Source organism: Myotis davidii, unplaced genomic scaffold, assembly GCF_000327345.1.
Source record: "Myotis davidii unplaced genomic scaffold, ASM32734v1 scaffold571, whole genome shotgun sequence".
NCBI lineage: Eukaryota > Metazoa > Chordata > Mammalia > Chiroptera > Vespertilionidae > Myotis > Myotis davidii.
In genome coordinates, this window is record NW_006283136.1 from 755383 (window position 1) to 774817 (window position 19435).

A 19435-nucleotide genomic window follows, 5' to 3' on the forward strand; every position below is an offset into this window, starting at 1 on the left:
ACACCTCCCCCCCAAAAAGTTTTTCTTAAAAAACTTCCCATAAGTTCTCCCTGATAGATTCTCACAGACCTAAGATGGTCCCATTCTTCAGCCTGACTCTGAAGACCTCCTGATAAGAAAGTAAATGCTTCAGGGAAACTGCCTGTCAGAGAGTCGGAAACCCTAAGAGATTTTTCCCAAAGGAGCACCTGATGCAGAAGGGGCACCTGGATCCGTGTCATCCATAATATGTCTTTGCCATCAGCTTTCCTTTTCCAGAAACAGGATTGTTACCTTTAAACTTAAACTGTTCAGTACTTAGGTGTTTTTTTTCCAACACAACTGATTAAGAATTTCCAAACATAAATTTATAACTAAAATCCACAATAATTGTTCCAAATCAGAATTTACTGTGAGTACAGCAGGTCAGCAAAAAAGTTTATTATTAGGCATGCAAGGAAACAGGTAGTGTACGGGTAAGTGTTTGGGCCAACTTTCCTTGAGTTCCTCTCCACTGGCTCCTGCTGTTAAGTTTCCTTCTGTAGTTGCGATGGTTCGCCACGGTGGGTTGGCTTATTGTCATGAGAGGTGGATGGGGTGGGGGAAAAGCAAAGCAAAAGAAGGAACGTGGGGTGAATGCAGCCTCCTGCCTCATTACAGGAACTTGGGGCAGTTCCCCTGATCTGTGATGGTCATTTTCTCGATGTCAATGTTATTAGAGGTCAGGATATCTTTTAGATGGGTCACTGTTTCTGGAGGGAGAGATGGGTTTCTTCCCAAGATCCAAACATGATCTACATGAAACAGCCAGATGATTGTGGTACAGGAGTACACGAGGGCGTAGTTCTCGTAGTCGGTGGCCAGGACCCAGTACGGAGCCAAAGGCATCACTGAGAACCAGAGGAGGGCAGAATTAGGAGGGACCAGAGCAAGAGAAACCTTCATCTGCAGGATCTGGAAGCCAGATTCTGGGATCTTGGTTCTTCTAAATCAGTGATTCTTAATTCTGGCTTCATGTAGGAGTTGTGTGGGAGCTTTGACCAATATTAGACCCATCCCCACCCTTCCCTGGATTCTGATATGGAGGTGGTTGGTACTTTTAAAAAGTCCCCTGTGATTCTAATATGCAGCCAGAGTTCAGAGCTAGCATTCCTGATCCTCCCTGGTAGGACTTGATAGCAGATTGGTCTCTAGAAGCCCATAGTAACTGTGTGTGTGTGGGGGGGGGGGTGCGGGGGGTGTTGGCTGGACCCCCTAGATTAGCACTAGTGCATATAGAGGCACTACTGAGTTAAGCTGAGTCAAGAATGTAAGGTCAGGAGCCTCAGGCTTTCTGAGTCTGTACCACCCAGTTTCCTCTAGAACTTGACCAAGGGAGGAGGTAGTGGCTAACATTGGTTTGTTTCTTTCTCTTCCTGCTTGTCCTTTGAAAATCCTTCCATTCTTAAGAATATAGTAAATCAGGTGGTAACAAGTTATAAGCTCTTCTTTACAAAGGGTCTATGAAGATTCATTGATTGATAGCTACATAGCTTTGAAAGCCCAAAATTAAAGGGGTCGTTAAGGGGAGAGATAGGGTATTTGCCCTCTCCATCTGAATCCAGAAATTTCCTCTGTGAATTTGACCTCCAAGGCCAAGCTTCAAACCAAGGAAAACTCATAGCACAGCTTGTTAAAGTTAAGTGGAAGATGGACCCGCATGGGAGATAGATGTGTGCTGACAGCATAAGAACAAAAGACTTGGACACATATGCAGTCCTGGGTGATTTGCTGGGTTTTAAGCATCCTACCCCCTCCATCAAAAATAATCTCACTGTTTGCCAAGTCAAACCAGAGCTAAGCTGCTGGACAAAGGAGGCAGTATGAGCGTGGTTAGAGCTTGGCTGGAGGTCAAGGACCCAACTGATTATCAGGACCACACAAGAGGACAAGTTCAGATGACCACCCACCAACATCCCTCCGACCTCTGACTTTCTACCTGCTTATAAATATAAAAACAGAAGAACACTTGGAGGGTGTCTGGACAGAAGCCTGGACAAGGCTGCAGGAGCTAGACTGAGTATTGTTTCTGACTTACATTTCTAACACGGTTGGTGCCACCTGCCTGGCTCACTCAGGAGAGCATATATTTACCATATATCTGCTACTGTGGAGTGTCAACTGCTCTGTGGGTTCCCAGCTGGACTGAGAGCTCTTCAGCCCTGAGTGATATGTCAGCAGCAGCAGCATGCCCCACTGCCCACACTCAGGCATGCATATCCTGTCTTCCTCCCACAGGGTCTAGCGCTCATGCATAAGTGTACCCAGATATTTTCCTTTTAGTAAAGAAAACTTCCATGTCTCTTTATTAGAAAACTTTGACTGTCAAAGTTTAGGATAGGACCTTCAAGTTATCTAACATGGCCTTGGAGACCCTCCCTAGTCTTGTCTTCTACTTCATGGACCCTTCAGGCCTTTTCTCATGCCATCCTCTCCACTTGGAAAATCCTTTCCCATAATCTCCCATACACTCTGCAAAACCCAGTGTAAACATCTGACCTCTTCAACAATAAATCCCTTCCTCCTCTACTTCCCCTGCCAACAACTCTTGCCTCTTTTAGTTCCTGTTTGGCCTCCTTAAGAAGGTTGTGCCCATAATATTTGACCTTCCCTCCCATCCCCATCCCTCAACTTAGAGTTTGGAGACCTAGGTTTTAGTCCCAACTCTGCCTCTAATTAGTCCAATGACTGTGCCTATATCACCTAGCTTTTTTGCTTTTCTTTTTAAGTCTTTATTGTTGAAAGTATTACATATGTCCCCTCCCCCCACCCATTGACCCCTTCTAGCCCACCTCTTGTCATCTAGCTTTTCCTTATTTCACCTTCTTATTTGTAGAAACCATAAGAGAAACTGGCCTGTACAAAGGCCTTTACAACATACAGAGCATGTGTTATCTAGTTTACCTACACAACATTAGGTGTAGATGTGAAGTTAGTTGCCCACAGGCATATGTGTGGGAAGAACTGTTTTCTCCTCCTCCCAGCATTCCTATCTTGGTCTACAGAATAAGAACTTCCTCTCTGCCCACTCTAGGCCCTTAATCAATGGGGAAATGGGGGAGGAGGGTAGTGATTCCTCTTGCAGCTGGTCACTTCTGTGTCTGCCCCACAGGTGGGGAGAGGTGCTCCCAAGCACTTTTGGCATTAGAAAGTCTCACAGCCCTGACCAGTTTGGCTCAGTGGATAGAGCGTCGGCCTGCAGACTGAGGGTCCCAGGTTTGATTCCGGTCAAGGGCATGTACCTTGGTTGCAGGCACATCCCTGGTAGGGGGTGTTCAGGAAGCAGCTGATCGATGTTTCTCTCTCATAGATGTTTCCAACTCTCTATCCCTCTCCCTTCCTCTCTGTAAAAAATCAATAAAATATATTTTTAAAAAAAGTCTCACAGTTCTGAGCTGAATTAACCTAATTAATTCAGCAATAAAACTAATATATGGCACTTTCTCTGTTGCATATGTGCAATCCTCAGTTATTCCAGAACTTGGAGGGCAAATGCCTGCGATTAAATATTTCTCAGGGACCCCAACAATGTGGCTGGAAAGTAGCAGACAGAACGAGGACTCAGACTTACCTTTACTCTTATCAATTTCTTATTTCTAAGCTTTTGTACATGTTAGTTGTTCTGCTAATAACTACTAATTTTTAGGCTTCCTTTTCCTCTAGGAAACAGGACTGGATTGGGTCTCCTACTGCTCAAGCGCTGTGTGGGCCAATCTGTGTTTCCTCTATTGCAACACTCACTACAGTTTGATAGTAAACGGCCTTGGTATTTGTCACTATCCGCACTGGGATGTAGGCTCCTCAGGGGCAAGGGCCTGCTCTGTCTTCCTCATCATTGCATCTCCAGCAACTTGCTCAGCACCTGGCATGGAGTAGGTGCTCAATAAATAATTATGCATTGAATCATTATTGACACGCAGATGGGACACAACCGTATCCAGCCTAGAGCTCTAGCCCTCAGTTTGCTTATCTCCTGTCCCGGAAACCTCCTGAGAGAAGTGGATACTTACACCAGAAAAACTTTACTCCCAGCTTGGCGGGCTCGGTAAAGTTGCTCTGGGAGGCTTCGCCTTCAATTTGGTTCACAGTTCCATCAGCTCTGCAATGAGTTTAAAAAAAATAACCTGAACTCACGAAAGCCAAAAACCGACGAAAGGCAAGATTTGTTACACTTAAGAAGCATAGTGGCCAACATTGTGATTTCTGGTTCAAGAGGATCTCCAAGGTAGGTTAGACTCCAGGTCTAGTCTTTCCTCTTCAGTTTGCGACTGCCTCTGAGACCAAGCGGAGGAAGACATTGGGGAAATGAAAAGCAGCAATTGCAATGCTCTAGACTGGCGGTTCTCAACCTGTGGGTCGTGACTCCTTTGGGGGTCGAATGACCCTTTCACAGGGGTGGCCTAAGACCATCAGAAAACACATATATAATTACGTATTGTTTTTGTGATTAATCACTATGCTTTAATTATGTTCAATTTGTAGCAATGAAATTGGGGGTCACCACAACATGAGGAACTGTATTAAAGGGTCGCGGCATTACGAAGGTTGAGAACCACTGCTCTAGACACTACATTAGGCCCTTGCACTTCAACACTGGTTTTTGGACTGTATGTAGTGGTCTGCAAGGCTCCAGAAAGAGGAAGTAAAAAAAAGGGGGAGAGGGGGAAGGAAAAACAAACAAAACAACCCAGCACACTAAGAATTCACTTTTTTAAAATAGAAGAGGCCAAAACATGGAGCCTGGAGATCTGCAAGACCCTCTTTGGCCTTAGTGATCATCTTTCCCATAAAAGGGTTCATACACATGAACTCTGAGACCCCTTTCAGTTCAGCAAGCTTCTGACTGAGTCTGGGAGATTTCATTGTACGCCAGGTAAAGCAGGCAATGAGCAAACACCTTATTTCAGTGATTCTCAGGTGCATCCAGATCTTAGAGCAGCCGTAGGCAAACTACGGCCCGCGGGCAAGATCCAGCCCGTTTGAATTGAATAAAACTAAAAAAAAAAAAAAAAAAAAAAAAAAAAAAGACTGTACCCTCTTATGTAATGATGTTTACTTTGAATTATATTAGTTCACACAAACACTCCATCCATGCTTTTGTTCCGGCCCTCCAGTCCAGTTTAAGAACCCATTGTGGCCCTCGAGTCAAAAAGTTTGCCCACCTCTGTCTTAGAGACATTAAATATGAAGAAATGTGCATCTTACAACTAATGCCACCCTACACTTACAATTGGCAGTGCCATTTCTTCCTTAGTGGTATATAAAATGGTACATATATAAAAGTGATGGTCTTAGGGTGTGTGAAATACTTTCGCTCTTTTGGAGGGAGATAGCCTCATTTCTGGATAACTCCCAGTGACCTCATGGACCCCGGGGAGAGCAGAAAGGCCTGGGGATGGAGGCAGTACAGAGGGAGGGTGCTCAGACTCCAGGGTGCTCTTCCTAGGAAGCCGGGAGAGGAGCTACCTGTTGATCAGTCCTCCGGGGGGGGAAGTAAAATTAGAGCAATAGTATGTGTCAGAAAGTCAGTAGGCTTTGGCTAGCGGTGATGAATATCCTAGAAACCAGCCAACAAGCACCGGGTAAGGGAGGATCGGAACTACTGTGCTGATCCTGGATGCCTTGTCTGCTTATCGTTAATTAGGGCTGCAGACAGAGCCCTGCTCTCTCACCTGGAACTCAGCCATTGGGAAGATGGTCCATCTCTAACTGCATACAGTTGCTTAGCAACAAACGAGTCTCTTCCCATCAGGCTTTTCCCCTTTTCACTATCATTTGCATTGTGCTCCAGAACATTTTTTAAAACACCACTCTCTGATCATAAACTCATAACTTGTTCATGGGAAAATGCATGAATTTTTCAAAAGTAGCAGCAGATGAACAATAATAGGAAATATTTATTAAAAGATTAATACACACCAAACACTGGTCTAAGTGCTTTACATGTGTTGCCTCACTCTTAGTCACAAAGCCCTCTGGGGGGAGGTGCTATGATTATTGCCATTTTACCCAGGTGGAGTGGGAGGCTGAGAGGATTATTACAACTAATCTAAGGTCTTGTCATTAGTTAAGTGGCAGAACCAGGATTTGAAGCCGGGCCGCCTTCCTCAAAAGCCTGATCCCTTTAGCTCCCAACCCTGTGCCAGCTGCTTTGGCCTTCAAATTCTCTGACAGTGTCTAATGTTTAGCTCAGACTCTCTGCTCCACTCACTGCAGGACTCCTGGAAGGAGAAATGAGACCATTTTCCGGAACTAGCAAACCTTTCTTCGTGTCTCCTTGTACCTTAACCAGGTATGACCCGAGAGGCAAGGGGACCTAACACTCAGGATCCTGGCTAACTCTGAAGGAGAGGTGGGGAGATCACCTAGGTGCTGGGATTTGTGTCACTGTCTGATTCTTGGTCATAGAACGGAACAAAATATTTGAAATAAAGTCATTGCGACGTTAGGGCCTACAGAATTCCTGTGAGCTCTTCTGGGTGTCTACAACTCAGTTCCTGTAACCCTTCCTGGGCTCTGAATGAGCTGAATTTTTCCCTAGAGACCCTCAAGGTCCTTACTTTGTTTCTTTGGTTTATGCAGGTCAGGGAATCGACCCATTGTTGGAAGCTGAGTGGATAATAGGATGGCTGCAGAAGGTCCCTTTGAGCCTGAGTAACTTCCAGGCGGGGCTGTAGTTATTTTCTTGAAGTTGAACACAATTCTCAGAGCCTATAGGGGACTGGAAGGACACTGCTATATTCTCAGCCTTTTCTGTTTTTCTTTGGTCTGTCTCCAGTTCTCTTCCCGTGTCACTTCTCCCTGGGTCAGAATCTCAGCTTCATCACTTATAAGCTGTGTGACCCTTCGGCAAATTTCTTTACTTCACTGTACCTCAGTTTCCTTACCTATAAAAATGGGGTTAATAGCCGAAACCGGTTTGGCTCAGTAGATAGAGCGTCAGCCTGCGGACTGAAAGGTCCTAGGTTCAATTCCGGTCAAGGGCATGTACCTGGGTTGCGGGCACATCCCCAGTAGGAGATGTGCAGGAGGCAGCTGATAGATGTTTCTCTCTCATCGATGTTTCTAGCTTTCTATCTCTCTCCCTTCCTCTCTGTAGAAAATCAATAAAATATATTTTTAAAAAATGGGGTTAATAATAGCACTACCTCAGGGTTGTTATGGGATTATATCAATATACTGGGTAGGGCAAAAGTAGGTTTACAGCTGTGACTATGTGAAACACAGTTTATTCTTGAATGTACATACACACTCATATAGGTACTTACACATGTATATATATATATATATACTAGAGCCGATGCACGAAATTCGTGCGAGAATAGGCAATTGCAGCCGCAGCGGCTGCCTGGATCCCACAGCTGCAGCCCTGGCTTCGTCCCGGAAGGATGTCCAGTCTAATTAGCATATTATTTATTTATTATTATAGATATACATGCAGAATAGTGCCTTGCATATAGGAAATGCTTAATAACTGTTAGTTACTGTTTTTATTGTTGCTGTTATCTTTGTTGATGGAGGGTGGGTAGGAGCTTTCCTGAGGATTTTTAAAGTTTATGGCTGCTTTTCAAAATGTGATTGTGGGGATCAAACATCAATCTGGAAAAGCCTGCAGTTAACAGAAAGGTGCACTTGTATAGGATAGCCTGTTCACATAACCTAGTATGTGGCTCCATATGTATTTGATCCTTGCTTAATAAGAAAAGGCATTTTCTAATAGCTGAAGCTGTTGCAAGATGGGATAAACTGTCATGGCTGGTGATGCGCTCCCAGTTCCTGGAAGCTGCAAGCAAAGCTGGATGCCTCTGGCAGTAGCTGTACAGGAAGGGCTTCTCTCTTGGTTTGGAGGTCAGACAAGATGGTCCCTGATGTCCTTTGCTACCAGAGTATCTATTTTGCGGTGAGAACAGGAACCCTGAAGGTTGGGTTACCATTGAGTGCCCAGTGCCTCTTGCAGGATCCAGTGCACAATAGGTGGTCAGCAAGTGGGCAGGGAAATGGGTGACTTTTCGTCCCCACGGTCCTGCCTGCCAAAAGCGTTCCTCTCAGGGCCTGTTGTGAGCAGGCAGACTGACCCAGCCATGGCCGAACCCTCCCTGAACCAGACGGCAAGGACACCCGGTCCCTCCAGGACAGCTCTCTGCAGGATGTGCAACGCCTCTGACGCCACAGCCTGAACTCACCTCAGCTCCTGGTTTATCACTTTGATGTTTCCGTTTTCCATTAGCGAGTAGTTGGCTTGGATGCAGCTTCCCTTCTCAAAGCTCACCGGTATCTTCTCAATTTCATACCATCTTCCAAGATACTGCAGAGACAACAACAAGTAGAGCAAAACCCTGTGGCTCTCTGGGGACCTGCAAACTCTCCTCTATTGTTGTCTTTCAGAGCAGAGCCCTTTCCTGGGGAAACCAGGCAAAATGGGCTGCGTTGTTCCCAGTAGCAACTGAGCAAGATAACGATTCAGAGGAGAATAAGTGATTCGGATGTGTCGGCATTGACTGAATGCCACCTTCTATTCCTAAAGTGCTCTTTATTTAGATGTGCTCTCAGTGTCCCCTTCAGACAAAAATCTATGTGAAATTTGAATCTCTGTCAAAGTAAGGGATTAGATGATGTAAGGTGCCATCTCGAATGTTTTATGATTCTTCAAGGCATCTTTGAGTTGTGTACAAAGTTAGATATGTTCACTGTGGGATTCCAGAGGTGACTGAGTTCTCCTCATGTGACCCCACACAGGGAGTTGGTTTCAGAGGCTTTGGGCAGATGATCAGGATTTAGAAGACCTGTATCATTCTTCCACTGGGGCCTGCTCTCAGTTCATAACTCTGGTGTACGGAGTCAACTTTAAAGGAAGTGGGCAACTGTGTGCTTCCATACATTGCCTGGCATAGAGACTGAACCAATTTACAACCTTCACGGAGGGTAATTTGGCAATATCTAGCACAACTAAATATACATATACTGTTTGGCCCAGAAATGTCACTTCTGGAAATGTAGTGAAAGAAATAATGTATGCACAAGATTATTTGTTGCAGTACAATTAGTAATAATAAAAGACATGAAACAGTCTCAGTGAGCATTAGTAGGGGGCCGAGTAAGTAAATAATGACACATTTAAACAGTGGAATGTTATACATCCTCTTCTAAAAGGGTAATGTGTAGCCTTAACCAGTTTGGCTCAGTGTATAGAGGGTCGGCCTGTGGACTGAAGGGTCCCAGGTTTGATTCCGGTGAAGGGCATATACCTTGGTTGTGGGCACATCCCCAGTAGGTGGGTGTGCAGGAGGCAGCTGATCTATATTTCTCTCTCATCGATGTTTCTAGCTCTCTATCCCTCTCACTTCCTCTCTGTAAAAAAAAAAATCAATAAAGTATATTTAAAAAAATAAAAATAAAAGTGTAATGTGTAATTATCTCCAAGGTACCTTCAATAAAAAGAGTCAGGTGCTCCCTAACCGATTTGGCTCAGTGGATAGAGCAGCCGTGGGCAAACTACGGCCCGCGGGCCAGATCCAGCCCGTTTGAAATGAATAAAACTAAAAAAAAAGAGACTGTACCCTTTTATGTAATGATGTTTACTTTGAATTATATTAGTTCACACAAACACTCCATCCAGGCTTTTGTTCTGGCCCTCCGGTCCAGTTTAAGAACCCATTGTGGCCCTCGAGTCAAAAAGTTTGCCCACCCCTTGGATAGAGCGTTGGCCTGCGGACTGAAAGGTCCCAGGTTCGATTCCGGTCAAGGGCATGTACCTTGGTTGTGGGCACATCCCCGGTGGGGAGTGTGCAGGAGGCAGCTGATCGATGTTTCTCTCTCATCGATGTTCCTAACTCTCTACCTCTCTCCCTTCCTCTCTGTAAAAAATCAATAAAATATATATTTAAAAAAATAAAAAAAGAGTCAGGTGCAAATAGTGTATATATTAAGCTACAGTTTGTGTAAAACAACACAAATTTACTTCTTATAGGTCTGTAGGTCAGAAGTCTGACACGGGTCTCACAGTGCTAAAGCCAAGATGTGGGCAAGGTTATGCTCCTTTCCAGAGGCTGTAGAGGAGACTCTATTTTCTTGCTTTTCCCAGATTCTAAGGTCTCAATTTCTCTTCCTACATAGGAGAATGCAATGTCTACAAAGAATCCTGGAAAGGAAGAAGTTTGACTCTCTATTTGCAGATGACATAATTTTTGTACACAGAAAATCCGAAGGTACACACACACACACACACACACACATACACACACACATCAGGAATTAGAACTAATAAATGAATTCATCAAAATTAAAGGCTACAAGATCAATATACAGAAATCAAATCTCTTTCTACACTTACAATGAGCAATCTGCAGGTGAAATTAAGAAAATTCTATTTATAATAACATCAAAAAATAGAATGCTTAGAAATATTAGTAAATTTAACCAGAAAAGCATAAAACGTGTACTCTGAAAACTACATTGTTGAAAGAAATTCAATAAGACCTAAGTAAATGGAAAGATATCTTAAGTTCATGAGTTGGAAAACAAAATTTTTAAGATGGTAATTGATATACATACAGATTTAATGTAATTTCTATTAAAACTCCCAACAAACTCTTTACAGAAATTGACAAGCTGACCCTAAAATTCATATGGAAATGCAAAGGACCCAAAATAGCCAAAAGACAAAGTTGGAAGACTCATACATTCTGATTTCAAAACTTAACCACAAAGCTATAGTTATCAAGACTGTATCATACTGGCATATGGATAACCATATAGATCAATAGAATAGAAGTCAGAGTCCAAAAATAAACTCTTACATAAATGGTCAATTGATTTTCAGCAAGAATGCTGAGACTATTCAATGAGGAAAGGATAAGTCTTCTTAACAAATAGGGCCAGCTGAATATCCACATGTGAAAGAATAAGTTGGGCCCCTGTACTATACTATATACAAAATTTAACTTAAAATGATTTTAGGAGAAAATATAGTAGTAAATCTTTATAACCTAGGATTAGGCAATGGCTTTTTTGTTGTTGTTATTCATCTTCACATGGATATTTTTTACATCGACTTTTAGAGAGGGTAGAAAGAGAGAAGGGAGGGAGAGAGACACATCGATTGGTTACCAACTGCATGCGTCCTGACGGGGGCTAGGGATCAAACCTGCAACCCAGATATGAGCCCTTGATCAGGAATCGAACCTGTGACCCTCTGGTGTATGGGTTTACACTCTAACCATTTAGCAACACCGGCCAGGGTGGCAATGGCTTTCTAGATATGACACCAAAAATGGAAGCAACAAAAGAAAAAAAATAGATAAATTAGAAGTCATTAATATTAAAAACTTATATGTGTCACTAAAGTTAAGTGACAATCTATGGAATGGGAGAAGAAACTTGCAAATCCTATATCTGATAGGAATTTGAATCTAAAATATATAAAGAACTCTAGCCCTAGCTGGTTTGGCTCAGTGGATAGAGCGTCTGCCTGCGGACTGAAGGGTCCCAGGTTCGATTCCGGTCAAGGGCATGTACCTTGGTTGCTGGCACATCCCCAGTAAGGGGGCGGGGGATGCAGGATGCAGCTGATCGATGTTTCTCTCTCATAAATGTTTCTAACTCTCTATCCCTCTCCCTTCCTCTCTGTAAAAAATCAATAAAATATATATATTTTTAAAAAGAACTCTTATATCTCAATAATTAAAAGATAAATAACCCAATTGAAAATGGGCAATAGACTTCAACAGACACATATCCAATAAACACATGAAAAGATGCTCAACATCATTAGCTATTAAGGGAATGCAAATCAAAACCACTATGAGATACCACTTCATATCCACTAAAAATTTCTATTATCAGAAATATGACAATAAAAAGTATGGGCAAAGATATGGAAAAATGAGAATTATACACTCCTGGTGGGAATATAAAATGGTGCAGGTCTTTTGGAAAAGAGCCTGGCAGTTTCTCAAAAGGTTAAATGTGAGTTACCATATGACCCAGCAATTCTATTCCTAGATATATATCCAGGAAAACTGAGAACGTATGTCCATGAAACCAAACAAGCAAACAAAAAACCCTGGGCACGAATGCTCATAGCAGCATTATTCCTGATAGTCAAAAAGTGTAAACAACCCAAATGAACTGATGAATAAAATGTTGCATAACCCATACAGTAGGATATTAATTGGCAATGAAAAGAAACGAAGTACTGATTTATACTACAACATGGATGAACCTTGAACACATTGTGCTAGTAAGAGAAGTCAGTCACAAAAGACCTATTGTATGATTCCATTTCTATGAAATGTCCCGAATAGGCAGAGCCATACAGAGAGAAAATAGATTATTGATTGCCTGGGGCAGAGAAGGTTGGGGGAAAGTGGGGAGTAACTGTTAATGGGTATGGAGTTTCTTTTTGAGATGCTAAAAATGTTCTAAAATTGATTGCCATGATAGTTTCATAACTGAATATACTAAAAAACCACTGAAAGTGAAACCACTTTAAATAGGTAAATTATATAGCTTATGGATTATATCTCAGTAAAACTCCCTGCTTTATATCTCAAAGGACTTTTGTAAATACAGATCAATTATAATTTCTAAAGTATCTTGGGATTTTTATCCCCAAACTGAAATGTAACTCAAATTCTCTGGATTTTTTTTCTGTAAAGCCTCCTATACCTGAATAAAGGAATCAGCCTTAATAATTAATGCAGTAAGTCAATGTAGACTTTGGTGTACTGTAGCTCTCCTACCCACCTTCCTGTTTGGACTCTATCGATGGTGCCCCTTCACCCTACCCCTTTCAGGCTTTGAGCTCTCTTCCCTCATTCTCTACCTTTATCCATGCTCTTTGAGGTCCCAACACTCATTCACACTGAGCTGTGAGTGACTGATAACAACTTCAATGTTATTCATAACAAGTGAGTTGCTTCTTATTTTTTAAAATATATTTTTATTGATTTCAGAGAGGAAGGGAGAGGGAGAGAGTGATAGAAACATCAATGATGAGAGAGAATCATTGATCAGCTGCCTCCTGCATGCCCCCTACTGGGGATCGAGCCAGTAATCTGAGCATGTATGTGCCTTTGATTGGAATCAAACCCGGGACCCTTCAAGTCCACAAGCCAACACACTATCCACTGAGGGCATGAATTGCTTCTTAAAAGAGAGATCCAAACTTCTACAAAGGAGAATATATCTTAACTAGAGGCCCAGTGCACAAAATTTGTGCACGGGGGTGGGTGTCCCTCAGCCCAGCCTGCACCCTCTCCAATCTGGGATCCCTCTCACAATCCAGGACTGCTGGCTCCCAACCAGTCGCCTACCTGCTTGCCTGATTGCCCCTAACCACTTCTGCCTGCCAGCTTGATCACTCCCTAACCACTCCCCTGCCAGCCTGATTGACACCTAACTGCTCCCCTGCTGGCCCAATCGCCCCCAACTGCCCTCCCTTGCAGGCTTGGTTGCCCCCAACTGCCCTCCCCTGCTGGCCTGGTAGCCCCTAATTGCCCTCTCCTGCTGGCCTGATTGCCCACAACTGCTCTCCCCTGCCAGCCATCTTGTGGCTGTGGGTGCTGCCATCTTTGGAGGCGTGGCAGTCAATTAGCATATATCCTCCTTATTGGCTGTGGGTGCTGCCATCTTTGTGATGGTGTGAAGGTCAATTAGCATATTCCCTCTTTATTATATAGGATGGGGAGATTCTAGCCTTGAGTTAGCAACAATGAGAGCCTCTAAATCATGCCATCCAAAAGCACCTCTTTCTGCTGCTCCATCCCCCTGGCCACACAGGTATTCAGTGAGGCTGGGCCTAATTTGAGGAAGAAAAGCCCTACATGGGTGAGCTGGTTATATTGATATTTCTTTAGTGCAGGTAACAAGAAAGCCCCTTAGGGCAGCGGTTCTCAACCTGTGGGTTGCGACCCCTTTGGGGGGATCGAATGACCCTTTCACAGGGGTCACCTAAGACCATGGGAAAACACATATATAATTACATATTGTTTTTGTGATTAATCACTATGCTTTAATTATGTTCAATTTGTAACAATGAAAATACATCCTGCATATCAGATATTTACATTACGATTCATAACAGTAGCAAAACTACAGTTATGAAGTAGCATCGAAAATAATTTTACAGTTGGGGGTCACCACAACATGAGGAGCTGTATTAAAGGGTCGCGGCATTAGGAAAGTTGAGAACCACTGCCTTAGGGAGTTCTGTCCTCTCCAAGGCCCTGTTTGAGTGGGTGTTCTGCACTGCTGGGAAGCCGAGTTTTGAATCCCAGTCTGCATTCAGTAGCTGTGTGACTGGGTAGGTTATAAACGCTTCGACATTCAGCTTCCTCATCAGTAGAATGGGGGACAACGCTACTGCAGCAACTGCTGTTGATGCCTGGTCCCGTGTCCTCTGCGTCCACCTTTGTTTTGGGTTTACTCCAGCCACAGACAATTCCCACACACACTGACCCTCGGTCTCCTTCTCTGCCCGACAGCTTTGCCACCGGAGCTCCCACGGCTCACTGGCACCCATCCCTGGGACAATCTGAGGTACATTCCGCACATTTCCGAGGATCCTCAGCAGGATTGAACCCCGTTGTTCACAGAGTAGCCTGCTCCTGAAAGCAGCCTTTATTGCTTTTCTGCCTTCTCTGTCTCACTTTCCTACATGGCCACTGGTGCTTCCTGGTATTGGCTTACAGAAACTCCCTGCTCCCAGTTCTTGTCTCAGAAGCACACGTAAGGTAAGTAGGTCCCCCCAGGCTTGCTGTGGCCATCAAAGCAGAACGATATAACTGAGCCTTGTAGGGTGCCATTCAAACAGGGGACAGAAAACAAGCGGGAGGTTAGCCTTTTACCACACCTTATTCACGTCAAAATTCTCCTGCACAGGAGGAGTTGGGCACTTCCCAAGATGGAATGCTTGTCCCTCTGCCGCACGGAAGAGGCCGGCCAGTGCCGAAAGCAGCAGCAGGGCAGTCACCATCTTGGGGCTGGTGGCTGAGATGGAACCTGGAATTGGAGGAAGCAAAGCAGCAGGAGTCTTTTGAGCAATCTCTGGAGAAAGATTTCTGGGCTGGCCGGTCCCTTTGTGGGCAATTCTCCCATTCAGCCCGGTATCCCCCAGGGGCCACCTGAACTGTCAGCACTGCTGTGAGGTCCCCTCCACCCCCTTTACCCCCTTACCTAATTTCATTGTTACAAATTGAACATAATTAAAGCATAGTGATTAATACAAAAACAATATGTAATTATATGTGTTTTCCGATGGTCTTGGGCGACCACTGTGAAAGGGTCGTTTGGCCCCCAAAGGGGTCGCAACCCACAGGTTGAGAACCGCTGCTCTAGAGCCTTTGCACCTGCATAGAGCACACTCTGCCTGACATTAGAGTTTGTTGGATTTGTGCTGCAACCACTTCCCCTCACCAAATTAGGCATTTTTCAAGGGTGAACACTGTTTCTGATTCTCCTCGGACTCCTCCACAGAACCATGTGGTGTCAGGCATGGTATATATTTGAGTGAACAGAAACAATGTGGGGCAGCAGACAGCAAAGGGAGAGATTGAAGCTGTCCAGTGAACCATGAGAGAGAAAAGAATGAAAACAAACCACTATAACGTTTAGTATCTTATGGAACTCATAAGAGAAATGCCTTCCTGCCCTCACCCCTCACCCCTGCCCCAATCTTGCTGAGCTGTTTATCACCCCAGGAGTAGGGCTGGAAACCTTGACAGGGAGCAGCGGGGTCCGGGTCAAGGTTTTGAATTCTGGCTTTGCCACCTACTACTAGTAAGTATAACTGTGTCCAATTTATGCTTCTGTTTCCTGGTCTATTAAGTAGGAATAGTAATCACCCACCTCATGAAGTTTTGTGAGAATTAAATAAAATCATAGAGCATTTAGAGCAGCGTCTGATACAGAGAAAATGTTCAATAAATGCTAGTTACTATTACTATGAAAAGCAGAAACAAATGATTGTTTCTGATTTTTTTCTTTTCTTTTTTTACATTCTTTTGGGGATATTTTTCATAGACGTGCAATGAACTAGAGGATGAGTAGCTGGCATGCAACTTTGCAACAAGTATTTCTGCCCAAAGCACCCTTCTGGCAGCAGAAGCTGCCTTGAGGAGGGGCAGCGGGCGGGTGTGGCGGCGGGGTAGGGGTGGGGGTGAGGGGTGGGAGTGGTGGGGCACTGCAGGGCTGCTGGCAGGGTCTGCTCCCAGACTGCTCCCTGCCTTTCTCACTGACTTGCCTTCAGTCTGTTCTCTTCTGTGTGGCTCCCTGCCTGTAACTGCACAAGAGCTATTTCCAGCTCTTTGCCTTTCTCCTTGTGATGAGGAGGACTGAATCCACGCAAGCAAAATGTTCTCAGATCTGAGCATTTAAAAGGATGTGTCATAATAGGAATAATTATCACCACTGTATAATGAGTCTCTAAACCTTCAAATAACTTTAATGATCAATATCTTTTCTTCTGGAAGTTTCTTGGCTGGTTTTCAAAAGAAAAATTACGTAATGAGTAAACGCTGCCAGTGGCGGTGGGGAGGGGTGATGGCTGAGCGTCCTCCCCTTGAGCAAGTCTGCCAGGGTAGGGGGACCACCTTCCTTAGTCTCTGAAGCCCCATTTCCCATCAGACCTACCACCATGTAACTTTTTCAGGGATGATGGATTTGCAGAAACCCAGCCTAAATCTACAAAAATTTGCATCCATTTCCAAGAGGCTCTTAGAACCACTCGAGCTAGATCTACTTTTGCCCTCAGTAGGCGCCACACTGAGTGCCTTGCCCAGGAGATCTAACCTCAAAGGAGGGCCACACATTATACACATTCCAGAGGGTCCCAAACACTGGACAGGACCTTAGAGGTCATTTATCCAACCCTCCCCCACCTTCCCCCCGCCAGGGGTACATGTGGGAAGCTGAGGCCCAGAGGGCAGAGAGCTGGGATTCGCACCCCATTTCCAGCTGCCCGTTCTGCAGCGGCCCTGAGCCAGGCTTCCTTCTGCACACCACCTCCGTAGCCTGATGAGTCTCACCTCACCACATGACGGTTACACCAAAAGTCAGTTCCACATCTTGCGCTGACAACTCTCTTATTACAAAATGTTCTACTGTGGGCTGAAATATGTTTTTTAGCTCTGTAGGAGGATTTCAGAGCAAGGCTAATTCCCCTTGATTGCATCTCTCCCAAAGATACCTCTTTATTGCAGGAATTTTATTCCTATCGTCAAAACTTTTTTGTGAGAGAAAGGGTTCCTAAAATCCATAATTTTTCAATGTCCCTTCCATTCTAATTCTAACACTTACTGAGTACCTGCTGAGGATAAATCACATCATTAACACATATCTACGAACCTGGGTATATATAACATATTTTTGCATCTTCTAATTAATACGAATGGGAAGATTGTCCCAATGAGAAGAGTTTAAATATTTTTAAAATATATGTAATTTAAATACTATTTTAATTGAATAGTAAATAATTTAAGGATAATTCTAAGGGGCATCCACTGGGCCAGCACTGACTCTGAGAACCACGGCTCACATTCATTGAGCTTCCTACCCAGATGCCCTGGCCTCGGATTTTACATGTGCCAGGCACTGAATCTCCAAACCGTCCGTCTGGAAGGATCCAACACTGACCTTCTCTTTGTGCTCAGTGAGGTCAGTTTGCCCAGCTTACGTCCTGGTCAGCTGTGGAGCCAGAACTTCTACCAGATCTCCTAAGGCTGCACTCCTAACACCTGCCTGTTAGCGTGGATCTGGTCTCTGATCTCAAGAAGCTGAAGAACATTAAGGACTAGATTTTTAGATTTCACGTGGTAACATACAATATGTTTCCACAAGCAAATGAGTCTTGAAAACTCATTTAGCTATTGAATCTAACAAGAAAACATATCTTCTGAAGAACACATTTTTGTGCCATATTGTTAAACGCATTTTCTATCCACACAATTCCAGTTCACTTTTCAGTATTTTACTGTAATGAGCATTTGGATAATAAGCCCGAGAATTCATCTAATATAGTATTGGTGTATGGAAAGCTCTCTCAATTGTCTCAGTTAGTACAGAGAGGGTACATATTGCAAGTAGAATATTTTGAGATGAGTCAACATTGAGTTGGCACCCCAACTCTCGCATTTGCTGGCAGTCTTATCTTGGGCCTGTTGCTTCAGATATCTGAACCTCAGTTTGTTTGAGGAAAATTAGATCAAGTCTGCAAAGCTACTGACACAAGCCCTTGATCATGATAGTTAAGTGGCCCTCTTACAGCAGCAGGCAGCATGTCAGTCTCATAATCATGTTAGTTATGAATTTTTAGCTGAAAAAGGGCAATAGAAAGTCAAGACTGTCTCCGTTTTAAGCATTATTCATTCCAAATAAAAATTAAAACTCCAGTGCGTACCTTTTTATCAAGATGAAGGCAGTTTCCAGATGCAAAACCACCCAATTGGAGATGCCTTGTTTGGGTGACTGGCTTCTCCCAGGTTATTTTATAAGCTTCATCAGGTCACTGACGTTTAATTTTAATGCACGCCACACCCCCCTGCAGTTCCAGGAGGGCTGGGCTAAAAGCTTAGCTCTGTATAAAACACAAAGATGAAATGTTTTGACCATCTCCCTCCCCCAATTTCCTTCACAGCTGCTCCCTGAAGAAGAAACAATGAGATATTGTTTGTGTGTGTGTGTGAGAGAGAAAGACAAAGTGCATTTCATTCAAAATATTGTGGGGTTTTTTTGCTATGTGGATTTTCTAATTTAATTTTCTTAGTCAGACTGCACTTTGAAGTTCCAGTAAGGATGAGTTACAATGTTTTCAAACATCTGGTGTTTATTTTTCATTTTTGTGTAAATGAAAAATCAACAATGCCATTTCCTGAAATGGAGCAGGGGTTCTACCCCATGTGGTCCCTGGCCTGGAATGTGGCTTAGGTAACAGAGTGAAGTTTCGGGATTGGAGTTGACTTTCTGTGTGATCCTGGGTACACTTACTTCTCTGGGCCTCAGTCTCCCCACTGTGAAGTAGAGACGGCCATTTCTGTCTCCATCAGAGCTTGGGGTATAGGCTAGATACCAGTTCTGCAACAGTTGGGGTAAAAGCTGAGAATGCTAAAGGTGTCTTCTGCAGCTCCTCTCTGTACCTTTAATGACCCTCCCAGTCACTGCTTGGGGTGGGGTTTAAGTCCAAGGGTACTTCTGGTTGGGCTTTATCTATCTCTGTGGAATGAGCAGCTTAGACTCATGAATTGGATTCCACGCCTTTGTTATAGGCAGGAGGTATTTTTGGTGGCATATAGATAAGATAGTACCTCTGTAGGATACTTAGATCCTAAGTAAAATTCATTTTCAAATTTGTTAGTAATAGAGAAAAATTTATATAATTAAGCCTTATAAACATTAAAACAACAGCCCAGCTGGAGTGGCTCAG

General features: G+C 43.7%; 1 protein-coding gene across 1 annotated transcript; it reads right to left on the bottom strand.

The window, feature by feature from the left end:
• Positions 1-366: 366 nt before the first annotated feature.
• Positions 367-18517, bottom strand: APOD (apolipoprotein D). The gene is made up of 5 exons (XM_006753373.2): positions 18413-18517; positions 14870-15018; positions 8202-8323; positions 4029-4117; positions 367-869 (listed from the first exon to the last, which is right to left on the bottom strand). Exons 2-5 carry the CDS (start codon positions 14990-14992, stop codon positions 634-636), a joined length of 570 nt encoding a protein of 189 aa, XP_006753436.1. The 5' UTR covers positions 14993-15018; positions 18413-18517; the 3' UTR covers positions 367-633.
• Between the last annotated feature and the right edge of the window lie 918 nt (positions 18518-19435).

What these genes read in the sequence shown, in the direction of transcription:
- APOD (XM_006753373.2), bottom strand. Translation starts at nt 14,992, where the DNA reads ATGGTGACTGCCCTGCTGCTGCTTTCGGCACTGGCCGGCCTCTTCCGT. An exon ending in AGAATTTTGACGTGAATAAG is followed by an intron (nt 8,324 to 14,869) that starts GTGTGGTAAAAG and finishes TTGTCTCTGCAG; the next exon opens with TATCTTGGAAGATGGTATGA. An exon ending in GGGAGTAAAGTTTTTCTGGT is followed by an intron (nt 870 to 4,028) that starts GTAAGTATCCAC and finishes TCTGGTTCTCAG; the next exon opens with TGATGCCTTTGGCTCCGTAC.